The sequence below is a fragment of the Medicago sativa genome, chromosome 4, assembly GCF_051527215.1.
Source record: "Medicago sativa cultivar Bolivia chromosome 4, Bolivia_mono, whole genome shotgun sequence".
Lineage (NCBI taxonomy): Eukaryota > Viridiplantae > Streptophyta > Magnoliopsida > Fabales > Fabaceae > Medicago > Medicago sativa.
Genome location: NC_140752.1, coordinates 75541556 through 75560132, shown reverse-complemented (window position 1 = coordinate 75560132; position 18577 = coordinate 75541556). Strand labels below are relative to the sequence as shown.

Below are 18577 nucleotides of genomic sequence, written 5' to 3'. Positions count from 1 at the left end.
CATCTTCTCACAAAACTTATTTGAAAAAAAAACACAGAAAATTATACTTCAAATTCTACATATTCTAGTTTTTCTAATAAATATAATTTGATTTTTTTTTTATAATTTGAGACGGATTGAGTATTTTTAAGAAAGAGTTTCCCTTTGTCAAAAAGAAAGAGTTTCCCTTAAATTATGAGCAGAATATCAATACTTCCTCCGTGTCGAAATATAAGCAAAATTGACTTTTTAGGTTCATTCATTTAATGATGAATGTGGTTTATAATATAGACTACATTCATCATTAAGGCACTGTTTGGTAAGGCCACATAACTAGCTTATAGCTTATAGCTTATAAGCTCGTTTGACAAAATAAGTTCTGTTTGGTAACATTTTTTACAACGAGCTTATAGCTTATTTCACGAATTTCCATGAGCTTATAAGCTATTTTTCAGAAGCTACTTCAAGTAGCGTTTGAGCTTATAGCTTATAGCTTCTCATTTTTTCTTCCATATTTACCCTTATCATTTTAATTAAAACCCAGCTTTAACCTTTAAATATTAAAACACCTTTATTACTGCTTTGCCTCTATCTTCACGAGACGTTACAAGTTCTTATGTTACAAGTCCATTTCTAATGTATATTATTTTTATGTTATGAGCGTTTGGCATACATTTTTTTTTTGTTCCATATAGATATAATTTTTTTCACGAGATGTTTCCAGATTTTTTGTTACAAGTCCAGTTCTAATGTATATTATTTTTTTTGTTTCATTTTGTAACAATTTTTATTTTAAAATAAAATTTTATATTTTTTTAAAGAAATTTTATACTTGAATTTTTTTTGTAAATTATAAAAACTGAAATGGAATAAATTTAAAATAAAATTTCTACAAAAAATAATATGTTTTTTGAGAGAAAAAATAATAATTTAATAATATATATTATGAATATAGTTTAATACTTTTATTATAATTAAGAATGTCCTTTTATGTCATTTTGCATTTATCAGCTAGTTGAACCGCTAATTTTACCAAACACTTTAATTAGCTTATCAGCTATTAGTCATCAGTCATCAGCTATAAGCTATCAGCTAAAAGCTATCAGCTAGCTTATCAGTTAAAAGCTATCAGCTAGCTTATCAGCTAGCTCATCAGCTATCCGCTATTTTTACCAAACAGAGCTTAAATAAATGAATCTAAAAAGTCAAATTTGCTTATATTAAAAAACGGAGGGGGTATAGGACAAACATACATTTGGCGTGTGCGTGTGTTTCTGGGGAATTGTAATAACTTTTTCCATGTCTTTGTCATAGTTTGCGATGGTACTTTACACGTGTAGTCAAACGTAAACTCCGTGTATTTAAGGTTCGTACCAGTGGCATGTGTGTCGTGTGGGACTTACTTGGCATTACGCATGCTTTGCAAATGCAATGCTTGTACAATTCATGGATGGATAAATTTTCTCAAATAAACATGATAGTTGTAGTTTAATAAGTGATTTTCTTTTACAGGAATTTTATAAATGATTTTAGAGCACTAGATCAAACAACATATATAGTTCATAATACAGTATATTTCCTTAACTTGTGTCTAAAAACTGCATTAAAAAAAACTTGTGTCTAAAGATTCATTAGCATTTTACAAATCAGATAAGCTAGGATCGCAGAGAAATTCTTAGGTGGTCCAGGACCAAGAAATTTTCTTTGGTCACAACCAAAGAAAAAGAGAGAGAAGAGAGAGAAAATGAAAAGTATTTGTTTATTTGTGAAGAGAGAGAGAGAGAAGGCAAAAACTCTATGTGTGACCAAACCAAATTTCTTGGTCCTGGTTCACACAAGAGTTTCTCAAGATCGCAACATATATTTGGTTTTGTAAAAAGAAAAACAAGAAAAAAAATTCAGAAGAACCAAGCTACCACTCTAAGATGTATTTATACTTTAACACCCAGATAACTTCTTCTTGATAGATCATAGAGTCAAGCAAATGGCAACAAAAACATAGTTGACCAGGATTTCCTCCTATTAGAAGGCCAAGATTGTAGGTCTTCTTTGTTTCTCTAGCTTATCTTAGGTTTTGAGTGATGTCTTATTTTCCTATGGTAGTTTTAGATTGTAATATTCCCCTCTAATCTATGACTGATTCTCACTTTCATAAACATATTTTGTATACATAAACTCTGCTAAAATTCATATCTCAAAGCTTATTTTTTTATGGAAATTCTTTTTGGTATGGTCTTGGGAAAAAACACATAACTGATTCAAGACCATACCAATTAACTCTTTGCTAAAATTCTTTTTGTAAACTTGAATCGATTCAAAAGCCATAACTGACTCTCTAAAATCTAAATCAATTAACTCAAGTCAAAGAGTTTATAGTTAGTTTTAAATTGATTCAAAACTAGATGGAAGGATCATTGAATCGATTCAACCTTCATGGAGTTCATCTAAATCGATTCGATCTTTATCTAAATTGATTCAGCGTAAGCGTAAATCAATCCAGCATAAGCGTAAATCAGTTCATAAAGTGTTTTTTCCTCCAAAACTCAATTTTCTTTTGCATTAAGATCATCCACCTATAAATATAACCTTTCCTTATTTTTCCCAATAATTGAAATCATTCATTACTATTTTCTTCACTGTCCCTCTCTCAAAAACCTTGTGAAAACACTTTCTTCAAGAATTTTGTGAGATTGGTTCATAGATTAGGGAGACAATTTAAGTTGTGTAATGATTTTCTTCCCTAACATCTTAGGGGACTTTTCTAGTTCATTAACACCAAAGGAATCTCATCTCATGGATCTTATGTCAAAGAAGGGATCTTGATGAAGTTTGCCGAAGGATTGCATAAAGTTTAAGAATTGAAAGGTTAAGGCTTTTAATTTAAAGGATTTGGATTTGGTTCAAGTTTGAGGTGATCTTTTTTTAATAGATTTAGGTTTTGTCATTTGGAGTCAAAGGTTGACACAATTGTGAAATTGCATGTGACAAAAATCTTTTAAACACTTTATGCATTCCAAAAATCATAGTGGAAAACCGTGAATTCGTTCACTGTATCCCATAGTGAGGATGATTGGGGAACCTACTATAAAATCCGGTGTTTTTGCTTCCTTTAACCTTTTTAATTCTTGCATAATTAATTTGATAAATGTTTGAATAATAGGAACATGTTTACATCCTTAAAAAAAACATGTTTACATGCAATAATGTTGATGTGGTTGAAATGTTAAAACCTAATTTTCAATGGATCTAATCTTTGTTTACAAGTGTTGTTGAATACATAATAGAATTGCGACAAATTGCAAATGAGATATACTCATGTCTGCTGAATAAATTGTCATGAAAATCGGGACCTAACTCATCCTTACAAAATCGGCTTGAAGGTGAGGAGTGTCTCCTCTTTATAAGCTCTTCTCAATAATTTTATCTATCCGTTGCGGAACTAATAATCCACCCACTAAATGTTGGTTGCTAACACAAACCATATAACCCATATACAAACAGACCTCAACTGAAGCATTTAACATAACATTCCTTTCAACAGCAATCAAAAATAGAAACAAAGATAGAGGGTTGCCTTGTCGCAAACTCCTTCCCATTTTAAATTTACTAGTCAGGCTACCATTGATAAAAACGGAGGCTATTGGAAAAACTCCAAGTCCCACGTTGCAAAAATGGGACTCTTGTTCAATTTAAAGTTTCAAATACATTATTTATATATGTTTAGACAAAAATGTCTTTTATCTTTCTAAATAATAGCACTGTTGGAGCTATAGTAATTTTCCGTCCAAAACTATGCAAAATGCCCTTATTTTAAAAATGTAATTTATTAAGTCTTTGCTGTTGAATTTTGATGTCATTTTGGCTTTAGTTTGGAACTTGGATGTCATTTTGTCTAGTATTCAATGAATGAAAGAATTATGGTTTCGTTTTAATATGCCAGAATTACACAGGAAATTCAAAGCAACTGCATATGGAAAACTTAAATTTCAAAAGAAGGCCAATTTTCAAACTCTTGACAAAAATCACTAGAGGGTCAATATTGTTGTCGTATCGAAAGATAAAAAAAAATCTCAAAAATCTGCATAAATTTTAAATTAAAGGAAACTGATGCTGTTTTGGTTAGTATTAAACTTTGTCCCGTGAGTTTAGCTCAGTTGGTAGGGACAATGCATAATATATGCAAGGTCTGGGGTTTAAACTCCGACCACCACCAAAAAAAACTTTGACCAAAAGTCATTTTAATAGTCAAATGTATGAGATGTTGCCACCTTAATCTTTAAAGGTATTTAAATTATAAACACGTCTTTAATATCTCTTTTGTTAGTAATTTATGAACTAAATTGATCAACGAAAAACAAATTTGAAGACTAAATCGATTATCTAAAAATAGATTATATGACCAAAACGACTAATAAAAAAGACATTTGTAAATGTTTTTGCAATTTCAATACATTCAAGAACCAAAATGACAACGAATTATGCTTTCAAATACCGAAATGATAGTTTACCCATTAAACTTTTGTATGCACGCCTCTAATAACGGTCCAACTTTGCAAGCTTTACAAAATCTTTTATTGTGCTAGACTGGTCCTTTTTCCATATGTAGCTCCTAGTATGTAGGCTGCTTTCCATTTTATTAGATTAGGTTGCATCATAATAACTACGAACTTCTATAAGCAAATATGTCCTTTTTCACTTTTTTTTTTTTTACAAAATGTTCTTTTTCACTTGTTAGTTTAGTTTAGCTTAGATTATTGCTTAGCATAAACATTTTAAACTATGGTCGATCGTAGTTGCAGATGCACGTCACAATCTATGAAGTTTGAAATTGCACAGAATTGCAGCTAATGCAATGACATTTTTAGTTGGGGTGTGATTTCATTTGCATATAAATAATAATGTAATCTAAGTGTGCACTACAATTCGAAGTGCACTGCTTTGCATTCATAACCTTATGAGAAATTAACGCAACTAATACTTCTTTTAATGTAAAACATATGTACCAAATAATTTGGAGAATCGATTCAAAATAATCAACAAAGAAAAGAGATGCATTAGGTATATGTAAAACTTCATCCATTACTTTAACCATAAAAAATAAAATAAAAATTATCCATTACTTCAATTGACCACTATACTTGAAATACATAAAATAGTAGAACGAAAAGCTTCAGTATAATTATAAGAGAGAGAAAAAAAAAAGCCACATATCGAACTTTATAGCATTTGTTGGATGTAAGGTGCAATAATTATGAAGTCACGTTCGAAATGAACTGCAAGATAAGCTGAAAAATGCTCTCTTTGCAGCAGGGCCATTAGAAACATTACTACAACGTCCAGGATCAAGGTGCTATATCAGTGCTGTAATTACAAATGAAAATAAAATAAATATCATGAACACAAACGCATGCACGTAGGTGTTTTTGCCTAAAAATGTGAAGCATTGGTTGAATATAGATAAATGATGGTAGTTTTTATATAAACATATTATGTTGGTGTCAAATTTGTTGAGATAGAAAATCATTATGCGCTTTGACTAAAAAATAAAATTAAAAGGTGTTAATTGAAACATTGACCAATTGAACATCCAACAAACCTAAGCCTCTTCCAAACGAATAAATTGTTGAGGTAGGTGTTTGGATAAAACATAAATTACAAAGGTATTGATTGAAACATTGACCTATTAACTACCCTACAATCTACATGCTTACCTTTTTTTTACGGTGAAGAAAATACTCATACTTAGGTATGGCAACAGATCTGCACTCGTGATACCCGAACTTGTACCAACTTTGACGGGAAAAACCAAATCCTTCGGTTTGTGTTTTCCCCAGTTTCTAAAGATGGGTGGGGCTGGGTAATAGTGACATTGATATCCGTCCCCCTCATTTGTATCAAAATTACGTATTTACCTCTCATAAATTAGAAAACCTTTCATCAAACCTTAAATTCCATTCATATGCTTATTTTTATTTTTAAGGTGAGTTGTTTCCTCTATTTTTTTGGCTTTTACTTTTACTTTTTAAATACAAAAGGTATCAAAATGCAGTCCAAGTTAATGCAGCAATGGGTGGGGTGGGGAAACTTGAACCCCATCAGGTACGAGATTGGGGTTCTATTTTTCACCCCCATCGGGGATCAAGATAGATACATGGATACCCTAACCCCATTGGGTCGGGGACGGGGAAGGCAAAACTCATGTCCGCCCTGCCTTGTTGTCATACCTACTCATACTAATAAAATTAGGAGTTAGAGAGTATGCACCGACTAACATTCAACGAGAATCCGCTACTTTGCCATGTCACCCCACTTTTGTATGGTTATTTTGAAACAAATAGTGTGACATGGAAAAATAGTGGTTTCTTACAATATATAGCCATTAAACTCATAAAATTACGGGGTTGGTTTAATTTATGGGTTAGCTTAATTTGTAGTCACTAACTAATATGTGTGAGCGATTGCATTTGCTTCTATTGTAACAGAATCGGTACCGAAGCTAATTATGAATTACACACATACCTCTGGTTCAGCAGGTTTGACTTCTTCTGATTTGAATTCTTCACCTGCATTAGAGAATTTGTTATTCGTTGCTTAAATGCATTTTAAGTATGAATCAGTATCTTACCTCCATCCTCAGGTAAATCAGAGGTCCAAAGAGTTAGGTTGTCTCTCAACAACTGCATGATTAAAGTACTGTCCTTGTATGACTCTTCACTCAAGGTATCTAAATCTGCAATTGCCTCATCGAAAGCTTGTTTAGCCAAATGACAGGCCCTGTATGTTTCAGTATTCACATTTGAAGGAAGGTTAGCAACAAATGCAATTCATCGAACCTATGCAAATGATAATAGTGTTTGAAGCACGTGTGTGCGTGTGATGTTTTTTGAGTTAAATCTAGATGCGTGCGATCTCTCTCCAAGAAATTTGTTTGTCAGAAAAGATCAAAAGAGGGATCCCTCACTAAGGAGTATTCTAGAACACATTCTCAACACTTGAAGAGCTAGCACAACTAGGCCAAACCCATTGGATTATTTGTGTGTAATGGGAAGTGAGAAAGTTCAACTCCTACATATTTTAAACAGATGATAGTTTTCTAACTTGGATGGATGGACCAATACCTAATGAGTAATAATGTTCTATAAACTCTAAAGAGCCATTTGGGTCAAATGTGCCTAACTAAAGATATGAAATTCACACTTCAATCATGTAAAGTAAGAGGGGCACTGCATTTCACCGTCTTCGCTGTTAAAAAACTCGTGATTCTAAAAGTTTATTTTTGGACCGCATGAATCTTACTTCCAGACGGCACAAAATCAGTAACTTGCTAAACACACTACCAAACCCAGTACAATCGAGCCCAAAAGCTAATAAAGAGCGTAAGTAAAGTAACTTGCCTTTCAGGAGAGTTCATTATCTCATAGTAGAAGACAGAGAAGTTGAGTGCAAGTCCAAGACGGATTGGATGTGTTGATGGAAGATCTGTGCTTGCAGTGGCTGAAGCAGCCTAATAATAGAAATACAAATATCATGTATATTAAAACAACAACACCATATAGATTTAAACACAAGAAATTATATGTGAATCAGTTCAGTGGTGAAATAAACAAGGGAAATATCAGATACTAACCTCATATGCCTTCAGTGACTGCTCAGCTGCCTCCTTCCTATCTTGATCGGTTTTGAACTCAGCAAGATATCGATAATAGTCACCTTTCCTGGATCATACAAACTTATTTATCTCTGATGTTATACTAATATATGATACATTTATGAATTCTTATTGTCAGTTTAATAATTCAGACTTAAAATACAAACTTAATTAGAATAATTCAGACTTAAAATACAAACTTAATTAGATGTGTGTTGTGTGATCTTTCATCCAATGATCGGGAAAAAAAAACTGACGTGTGCAAGAACTTTTTACAGCATTAAAATCCATTTACAAAAAATGGAACAAGCAATTTTAGTCCATACGAAAACAAATTTTCAATAGCAGACAGTTATTAAACTAACCAAAAAAATGGCAGAAGTAAAACATTATGACTCACATCTTGTAGTAGAAAACAGTAGCTTCCCCTGTGGTGGAAGAAGGAATCAGATGTTTGTCAATAATTGAGAGAATGTCGCTGCAAATTTTCGATAGTTCCTCCTCAACCTTTTGGCAATAACTCTTGATCAGTTTCACATTGTTCTCATTTCCCTTAGCCTCTTCTTTCTGTTCAATTGAAGACATAATGCGCCATGAGGCTCTCCTTGCACCAATGACATTTTTATATCCCACTGAGAGAAGATTCCTCTCTTCCACAGTTAGCTCAACATCAAGTTTTGCTACTGTCTTCATGCACTCAACCATCTCTGCATCATATATACATATATGTCTGAAGTTTCAGAAAGGAATATCAATATGAAAAAATCTAAATATCACAAGAATAATGATCACGACTACATCCTGACTAATTGTGATTGGTTATCTAATATCACTACTCAAGGCGATTTCCGCCAAATTCCGAACTTAAGCGGTTTTGCTATCTCCTTTTAACTCTTAACAGACTTCCTGAGTTTCACGAATAAAAAATTCATGATGTATACCACTGCTCTATCAATATATAACATCATTCATTAATGTTTTTTTCTAGGAAAATATGACGGTGGAGCTTTTTTAATCTTTTACAAATCGATCAGCTTAAGGAAATTACACAAGAATGGAATGCAAACAGGCAACAAGATGTGCCGTTAATCCTTTTTGGATGGCAAATACATTACTCTTGAATACAAAATTCATAGACCTAAGAGACACATGCATGACCCTTTGAACTCTTTGTAGAATATCAACGACCTTTGATGCTAGGAAGCCAAAAGACCCTTTGCAATTTGTATATTACTAACAGCCAAGCCTTATCCCACTAAGTGGGTCGGCTACGTGGATCAATTACGTCATAATATTCTATCATTAACCACACTTCGGTCCAACTCATTAATCTTGAAATCTTTCTTAATAACTCTCTTATAGTTTTTTTTAGGTTTTTCTCTGTCTCTAGTGATCCGGCTATACTCTCCTGTGTCTTATATACTCTCCTTACTACATAACAACTCATTATCAGTTAAACCATGCAAGATGGTATACATCGCAACATTTTTCATATTGCATTTTGATCAAATTAATTTATTTAAAAAATTCATGAGAATCAATCTAGGATGCGATTGAATCAATTTTGAAATTAAAATCAAAATGTTTTAAGATCTCATACGGGTAGAATCAATCAACTATTATCGACAAATATTTTAATTTCCTCAAAATAAATTGTATCCGATACATGCAGAATTGGTTTTCAAAACTCACATTTATAGAATTTATGGAAATTTTAACGTGCAATGCAACTTAATTTACCAAAACTCGAAATCAAATCAATTAGGTGAATTTTCACATAAATAATTTACACGTGATTTATGTATAATTTGATTAAAGGAATATGGAAATGAAGGAAAGAAATGCAAACCTTCGTATCTTTCGGCCTGTTCAGCAAGCTTGGCCATGTAAACCTGAGTTTCTCGCTCTTTCTCGGTCGACATTGTTGTGTTGTGTTATTGAAAGAGGGAAGCAGAAGAAGAAGTTTGTGATTTGTGTGAATGGAGAAGAAGAATAGTGCAAGCGAGGAAGAAGGAAATGTAGGGTTGAGTGGTTATATAGGTGGAGGAAGTTGTGGAAGACTAGATCTCAACCGTTGGATGTCATATTTTGAAAGAGGAAGGAATCAAGCGCGCAAATAGGAGGGAGTGATGTATATATATATGCTTCGCTGTAATAAACTCAATTATTTGGTTACCACTTAACCTTAATTTTTATTTTCCTTTGGAAGAAGATAAAATAAAATACATTAAGCATAAGAAGTGTTAGAGAAGAACTAAGAATAAAGTATAAGTTACATCAAAAGACCAAAAAAAAAACTTAATGTGTTAGCCATAAATCAAGCATGCTAAAAAACTAAATCAAAAACTGAAACTAAATAAAGCTAAATTCAAACTCCTAGATATAATAGAGGATTAAGCCACCACTGTGATAATTAAAAACAAAGTTAGGATGATTTGTCTTCAACCACTAGAAAGACTAGAGCTTAATTTTGTCTATAAGCTTATTAATAGAATTTTCCTTATGTTGAAAGACTCTAGCATTCTTGTCACATCAAACAGTCTAAACAGTAGAAAGTCAGATCAAATAAAAAGCAGAGCAAGTGTGTCGAATGATGTGATCGTTGACATGAGCCGACTTAACTGAAATTAAGCCTAGTCAATCATAAATTCCGTACCAAATCTGTCCATAGAAGTCGCAAATCAAAAATATAAGGTAAATATCCTCTTGAGAACCGCAACCACCCGAGCAAGAAGTCAAATTTGACTAAAGAACCCTTCTTTTGATTAAGTTGTCAGTTGTTGGAAGTCGGTTTCATAATAGACGTCAAGCAAAGATGTTGACTTTTAAAGGAACCTCATTGTGCCAAATGATTGAATTGTGATCATTGATAGAACTGATACAATGGATTGGAGTTTTATTCTTCAACGCGAGACTTATGATACAATGTATCCTAAGAGTAGCGACTTAAACAGAAATAATGCATGCATCGAGTCATCAAAGGATGACTTGATAGTGAACATGGCTAGTGCACAATTGGTTGAAATCTTTATGGATTCGGTTAGTACTTATGTAATTCTTCTTTTGAATTTGGATTATTTGCATCCGCTACATCCTATAGAGTCGATAGATTTGGATCTAAGAAAGAGAAATTGAAACAAATTTTCTATTTCCTAAATGAAAAGGCTATGTAATGTAGCATGGTGTAGCCGTCGTAAAGGGTCTAATCAAATGTTATATTTTGTTACATTTTTCTCTCGTTGTCTATTTAATATTTTTCTAGTTATCTACAGATGTTCAAAATATAGATTCTTGTATATGACGAACTATAATCTTTATAGGAAAAATGGAGCGCAGTTTTTCCCATTATTGTTAAAAAAGCAAAAACAATAGATGTATTTGAAATGGGTTCGTTAGAAAGCCAAGACGGAGCTATGAAATGGGTATGCTATCCTAACCACCTTACCATTTTATATCATTTTTAGAAGGTGCATGGGTGATAACATTTGTGTCTCTATCACTTGATGCAATAGAACTTGCACCCAATCCTCCTAATGCTTGGAAGTTTCCATATGGTTGCATGATTAGAGAACATACTGATTACTCTTGCATGGTAAAATATAACAATTATGGAAAAAGATTGGTGAACACCCTTTTGGTGATACACCCTCCTACCACTCCTTAGCTGGCAATAAAAAAGGATTAAAATAAGAAACAGATCTGGCTTATTGAAAAAGAAAAAAAGAAGAAAAAAAATTAGTTTCAGCTCTGCCTCTCTCCACGCGATCGCTTTCTCCATCTCTCTGCCATTTGCTCCGATTCTCCATCTCTCTCTGCCATTTGCTCCGACGGCCACCAGCTCTCTCTCCGACGGCTCCATCTCAACCCTCTCTCCGACGGCTCCATTTGTCCATCTCTCTACCCATTCTTAGGCGACGGGTCTCTCCATCTCTCCCTCAACCCTCTGGTGACGGCGTCTCTCCCTAAATCGCTTCACCAAATTCCGATCCGAATACAACGAAGGAGATTCATTCTTGCTCCAAACCCATCTGTAAGTTTGAAATTTCTCAATTAATTTTCTTATCTGAAATCCCTATAATCTCAGCAATTATGAATAGAATGGTCCAAAGTGTCGACAACTTTTCTTATGTGGGATGGTTTGTTAAATGGTGGCCACTGATTTGAGAGTTTTGCAAAGTTCATTCAGGAATCTGCGTGTTTGTTGGGCTAAACATTGATTTTAGTGACATCATATTTTACCTGAATCATTTATATTTATGTTCTGCAGCTTCTTTTGGAGATCCTAAGATTTTCAGCATCAGCTTTTTCGGTCTTGTTGAAATTCACTGATATTAGTAACAAGGAATTGATGGACAATGTTGAAATTTTCACTATAGAAGTGTTAAATCTAACTAAAGATTCTATATCTGAAGCCAAGGTAATATTTTTCTTCCTGTGTATGAAACTTGACAATTGGAGGATATAATTTTTATTTTTGTCATTATATGATCTAGGATTTAATTTTGATCCACTGTAAGATATTTTTCCTTTTTGATTACATCATCTCTAAATCATGTATTTCTATTTTCTACATTATTTGAAGTGTCCGACTTTGATAACTGCTTATAAATCAAACCTATCTGTGGATACATGACTGAGTGGAGGTGTACCAAAACATCAATTGAGAATCAAAATTGAACGCCAATGATTTATCAGTCCTTTGAGGTACCGCTAATATCTTGAGACTTGTGGTCTTCCGGGTTCCAATGAAGTCCTTGAATGTTTAAATTTATCATTTCAGTATTTTTAGTCGTGTGGCGTTCGATGATAGTTAATGCTAGGTAGCAAGAGTAAAACAAATGTGCCAATGATGAAATTTCTCCCATTCATTTCATATTTACACTGCAAGATTTTGTATGTGTCGCTAAGCATGGTTCTTTTTTGATCCTAAGCAGAAAATTCAATCATTTGGATCAGAGATATTAAAGGCCGCACACACGATCATTGATGTTGTTGTAACATGTGTTGAGAATAGGTGTTTGTGTGTGTTTTAATTGTTGTTGATAGAAATTGTTTTTGTATCCAACAGATAAGGTCTACATCATGAACGAAAACAAACGAAAAAGGGATTGTGGTGTTGGTGTAAGTACAATTTAATTAATGAGATGTTTAATGTGTATGTAATTGTTTGTGTTTTATGCCATTAATGAATCAATATCGTAGAGAATGGGAATGGAAGAGTTTGCACGTCTTAGGCAATCTTTACGTCAAGAAGCCCAAAGAAGACCAAAACAACGTTCATTAGAAATCCCAAGAGACAGTAATGAGTCGCTCGAACTGGCCATTAACATGATACGCAACGAGAACAATCAGATGCAAATTCGTCTCAACAGATGTCTAAATTCAAGGGAAGTTGAATTACGTGGAATAGAGCATCTCCGTCAATACTGGACAGATGATGATTTATCCGATGAGTAATAATTTATAATTATGATTCTCAATGTTATGACTATTGTAGACCAAGATTTTCGGGTGTCAAGCCATTGATTGGACTTGAACCTTCAATCTACCGGACTTGCTCGATTTTATTCTTGGGAAGGGAAAAAGAGATTGAAAAACCCTTTTTGGATCCGGGGGTTGGTTACGATTCGGGAAGGTGCTAGGCACCCGCGTCGTTCACGGTATTCCGTGAGAACCTCTTTCTAACTTTATTTTATTTGAAAAATTATTGATTAAAGTATGAGTGAAAGAATGGAGGGAGAAGAAGTAGGAGTTTTGGTTATTTTTATTTGATTGATTTGAAAGGAATAAAGCCTCTGCCTACGTACCCTTAAAAGGGATCAAAACCACCGTAGTTCACTCTTATAAAAAATATTTTTTGTGGGTTAGGTTGATTTTAATTATTTTTGAAAAAAAAGGTTTTCAAGAAGGAGATTGAGGGGCCTCAAGGCACTAGGAATAAAAATAGAAGTGAGGTTGTTTCATTTTATTTAAGAAATTGAGTCTAAGTTTAATTAAAGTTCAATTAGGATTTTGATTAAGAAAATAAAGGGAAAATCACTTGGATTTGGATCCAAGGTTTATTATGAAAATAATTTGACTTTTGCTTATTTGATTTTTTGGAATGAAAAAGGTTTTACTAAACTAACGGTGAATTGGCGTAACGATGCAAAAAGTAAAGTAAGCATGGATAAAATGGTGTAGTGTCAGTGCTTGTGTCGGTGTGTGCAATTACTAAGCTATTACATACCATTCCTAAATGCAAAGCCCACAACAAATTACATCATTCCCCTAATTATACACACTAAAAATTATGGGGCTTTGCAATAGGAAAAAAATGAATAGATACCGAAATTTAAAGCAAGCATGATTAAATGAGATATAGAGAAAGTTAAAGCATCAAATACTAAAATGCAATGCAATGATAAGGTATAAAATAAAGCAAGATGCACATGTGAAAAAAAATGCACAAGACTTTAAAAGAATGCATGACATAAAGTTTTAAAGCCAAGAACACAAAAAGATAAAATATGGAAATTAAAGTTTTAAAATAGATGAGACAATATTAAATAAAATGTATGAAAGAAATTTAGAATATGAAATTATGGAACGTAGTGAAAATATTAACATCAACAAAAAAAACAGTAAATAAAACGATAAAATAAACACATATATTTTTTGGGAATTTTTAGAGAAGTTTTGGATGAAACAGGGGTGCAAGTAACACAACAGAGGGGTTTGAGTAGTAAAAGAGTAGAGAAAAATAAAATTGGGCCTTCACTTGATCCATTGGCTCAGGATCTGATCCTGGCCGTTGGATTATTTGATCATAAGGCTGAAATTGATATGCACACAGCAATGAGGAAATGAAGACATCACTGAATTAAACAGAATGCTTAAATAACCATTAGATCCATCAAAATTATAGATCCAACGGCTCCTAAACAGTAACACACAGGATAAAGGGAAATGCATATGGTAACCAAAAGAACAGGAAACGCTAGATTTAACAGGAAAGCCAATCTGATGGTTGAGGAAGAAGAAGAAAGAATCCAAGTAAACCGGTCCGGTTTGAATGAACCAAACCGGTTTACTCATGACTTTAAAAGCAATTTTTGGTTCAAAACACCCATAATCTCTTCTTCTTCCTCTCTCTAAAACAACAAAGAAGAGAGAGAAGCTCTCTTCTCTCTCTTAGTCCAGTTCGCCGGAGAAGAAAAGGAGTGGTGGTCGGAGGGGGCTCCGACGCGGTGGTCGGCCGGAGAGCCGCCGCGTCGGAGCGTTTTTATTATTTTTTTTAAAAATTTTTTTACATCATCCGAACCCTCTTCTTCTCCTCTGTCCGATTCCAGGCTTAGATTTTTCAAACAACCAATATATAAGCCTAGATCTGAGTTTAGAGATACGAATTTTTTCAAAAAAACAACTCATGAACAACAAACAAAAAACGAAACAGAGAAGAGAGTGGATATTTACCTCTTGTAGATCGGTCTGTGCTTGAAAGAGGAAGAAAACAAGCTGCTGCTCCTCTCCTTTCCTTTTTCCCGTCCGATTTGTGTGATTCCAGACCGGTTCTTCTTTTGTAACGCGAATTGTGGTTGTTCTTCCTTGAGTTCAAAACGAATTGTTGCTTGCGTGAACAGTGAATCGACCTTGTGCGTGATGATTTGTTGTTAAATTCGTGAAACAGTGTTGGATTGTGTTCATGTATTGAGGTTTAGATGATGATTTTAGTACGGATGTGGGGATTTATGAGTTTCTGGAATTTTGACATTCATGAACTTGTATGAATGTTCATATGAATGTTCATCATTCTTTTTATTTTTGTGATTTTTGATCTGAAATGGGATGAGAGAGAGAATGAAAAGTGTTTGTGATGTGTGATTGGTGACTGCAAATTCTGACGCGTGAACCGTGTCTTTGCTGCAATTAATGCAGTGGTATTTATACTACTGAACTAGGGTTTTGGACCCTGAGAGTAATGACCAAGATGCCCTTAATTGACTCTGATGAAAAATGCCAGCACATGAAAATGAAGATTGGGGACCAAGTTACAAAATATGGCCAATGACAGACTGACACTTGGACAAGACTAAAGGACTCAAGGACTAAAAATGAAATAAGAAGAATAAATAATAAAAAAAAGAAAATAAAAAGATGGTGAGTTTAAAACTCACGTGACCTAGCTAAATATAAAAAAATAATTATAATAAAAATAATAATAATAATAATAAAACAATAATAATAAAACTAAAGATTTTCCTAAATGAGGTATTTTAAAATACCTCTCTGCCGAAATTTCGATCGAAACGTCTAAAAAATAATGCGGTGTTTTAAAGTACGAACAAAAACTTTTTAAAGCAGTTTTAAAGATGGACAAAGAGGGAATTTTGAATTAAAAGCTTTTAAAATAAAGATGAGACACTGAATATTAAAACGAGCACGTAAAATATTTTTAAAAGCTGACGCACAAAAAGAAATAATTTAAACTACACGAAGCTTGGACAAAAAGATTTTTCATTTCGAACTGTAAAATAAAGCCTCAAAAATTTTTAAAAGATGACTAAATAACTTTAAATAATTGAAGCGAAAAAGAGTTTGAGACGTTTTAAAACGACTGGAAAAAAGAAATGACTGGTCCAAAATTGGGGTATGACAGATGCCCCTATTTAAGTTTCTTCGTCACGAAGATTTGAAAGAAAACTTTTAAATCGATGGGTCGAAGAGACTTAAATACTTAAGTACACCACTTTTGGACCAGTCGAGATGCTAAGAGTGCAATGCTCATGAGTATTATGGTATGCATGCGTGCAATGTGATTATGAATGCAATGACGACAAATATATACCGACTGGGGAACAAAAGCTGATAAGTAACACTGGGGAGATAAAGCCTGTTTAATACCGACTGTCATGGTAAAGGCGAAAATGCGGACGATAAAGCTTGTCTTTTATCAACTGTCGTGATAAAGACTAAAATACCGAAGATAAAGCTTGTCTTTTATCAACTGCCGTGATAAAGACTAAAGTACCGAAGATAAAGCTTGAACAGAAGATAAAGCTTGGATGGAAGATAAAGCTCAGACGGAGAATAAAGCTTAAGACAGGAAGTAAAGCTTGAGATGGTAAGTAAAGCTTAAGACAGAACGTAAAGCTTGAGATGGACAATAAAGCTTGTCTATTACCAACAGCACGTGGTAAATGACGAAAGTGTGGAAGATAAAGCTTGAATTGAAGATAAAGCTCAGACGGAAGATAAAGCTTGCGACGGAAAATAAAGCTTACGACGGAAAGTAAAGCTTGAGATGGAAAGTAAAGCTTATCAATTACCAACAGCCCGTGGTAAATGATGAAAAAGCGGAAGATAAAGCTTGGACTGAAGATAAAGCTCAGACGGGAGATAAAGCTTGAGACTGAACCTAAAGCTTGAGACAAAAGTAAAGCTTGAGGTGGAAAGTAAAGCTTATCAATTACCAACAGCCCGTGGTAAATGATGAAAATGCGGAAGATAAAGCTTGTCTACTACCAACTGCCGTGGTAAAGACGAAAATACTGATTAAAGCTTGTCTATTACCCACTGCCCGTGGTAAAGACGAAAGAACGGAAGATAAAGCTTGTCTATCAATAATACCGGAGTACTTTAAGCAGGGTACTGGGAAACTGATTAACATTGGTAAAATGATCATTTGATGTGACCTGCCACTTGAGCATAAATTGATTGGTTAACACCTTGGGATTGACATTTTTAAGTATTGGAGTAAAGCATGGGAAAATAATGCAGTTATTCATGAATGATATTTGTATGCATGCTATCTATGCGTGGATGAATGAATGCATATGAGACTTATATGACGATTTAACGGAAAGATTATTGAGACGAGCATGGGCAGGTCCAAAGAAAGTGGCCCGACATCACATAGCCAACACTTAGTAATCTTCATTGGGGATAACATTGCTGGGGATGAACCAAAACAAAAGCCGGGGTACAACCCTTCAAACAAATCAATGGCAGAAGTCGACATTTCTCAACCGCGGCACCTTCTCAAATTCAGTCATTGCTTTCTTTTGAATATTTTTCTTTCAAATCTTTTGAAATCCCTAACTTTTGCCTGGATCGCCCTTTCGGGTTTTCAATCCACCGGGAATATATTCTTCTTTTTTTCATTTTCTATGTCCTTAATTTTTGCCTGGACCGCCCTTTCGGGTTCTCGATCCACCAGGATGCTCATTCTTGCCTAAGTCGCCCTTTCGGGTTTTCAACTTAGCGAGCTTTTCTTTTTTCTTTTTTTTTTTAGCAATGACTATGTCCAATTGTGGTATCCACCTGCTTTTAGATCGAATGTTGACACATGCTTCCATGATACATAATTGTAAAGATAATATGTTTGTCATTTTTTTTATTTTTTCAAAGAAAGCAATGAAAATTTTTTTTAAAAATTTTTTTCAAAGTTTTTGTTTCAAGTACTAATATTAAAAACGGAAGAAATTTTGCACATAGAATAAACAAGAATTCCAAATAAAAGCACTGGCTCAAATTAATGTATTAGAAATGGTAACCGGCCAAAGGCATGGCACCATGGATTACAAAATTTGGAAAATGGTAATTAAAATATGGAAGGTACATTGAACACAATAACCGCTATATTCCCTAACAACTTTGAAATCCACTGCTATGATGCTCTGATATCGGAGAACTTCTGACAGCTAAGGTGCCCCAAGTGAGTGATGCTTATTCTGATGCAGTTACTTGTCATAAACCCTTAACTTTTGCATAGATCGCCCTTTCGGGTTTTCAATCTATCAGGGTAACTATATATATATATATATATATATATATATATATATATTTTTTTTTGTCTCTAACTTTTGCATGGACCGCCCTTTCGGGTTTTCAATCCATCGAGACGCTCATTTTTGGTTTAGGCCGCCCTTTCGGGTTTTCAACCTACCGAGCTGTTCTTTTATATATTTT

General features: G+C 33.8%; 1 protein-coding gene and 1 long non-coding RNA gene across 2 annotated transcripts; one reads left to right on the top strand and one right to left on the bottom strand.

The window, feature by feature from the left end:
- Positions 1 to 5038: 5038 nt before the first annotated feature.
- LOC146931935 (14-3-3 protein 7-like) lies at positions 5039 to 9631 on the bottom strand. The gene is made up of 7 exons (XM_085703512.1): positions 9477 to 9631; positions 8028 to 8334; positions 7607 to 7694; positions 7374 to 7483; positions 6605 to 6753; positions 6499 to 6542; positions 5039 to 5340 (listed from the first exon to the last, which is right to left on the bottom strand). Exons 1-7 carry the CDS (start codon positions 9547 to 9549, stop codon positions 5335 to 5337), a joined length of 777 nt encoding a protein of 258 aa, XP_085559638.1. The 5' UTR covers positions 9550 to 9631; the 3' UTR covers positions 5039 to 5334.
- A 1857-nt stretch (positions 9632 to 11488) lies between these two features.
- LOC146931934 (uncharacterized) lies at positions 11489 to 13032 on the top strand. The gene is made up of 4 exons (XR_015006884.1): positions 11489 to 11657; positions 11895 to 12044; positions 12696 to 12748; positions 12830 to 13032. It is a non-coding gene; the product is annotated as an uncharacterized LOC146931934 (long non-coding RNA).
- Positions 13033 to 18577: the final 5545 nt, after the last annotated feature.

Bases quoted from the DNA above. Each gene is read 5' to 3' on its own strand.
- LOC146931935 (XM_085703512.1), bottom strand. From the start codon at position 9,549: ATGTCGACCGAGAAAGAGCGAGAAACTCAGGTTTACATGGCCAAGCTT. The intron at 8,335-9,476 runs GTTTGCATTTCT...TATATGATGCAG, and splicing joins ACAGGCCGAAAGATACGAAG to AGATGGTTGAGTGCATGAAG. The intron at 6,543-6,604 runs GTAAGATACTGA...TCTCTAATGCAG, and splicing joins TGATTTACCTGAGGATGGAG to GTGAAGAATTCAAATCAGAA.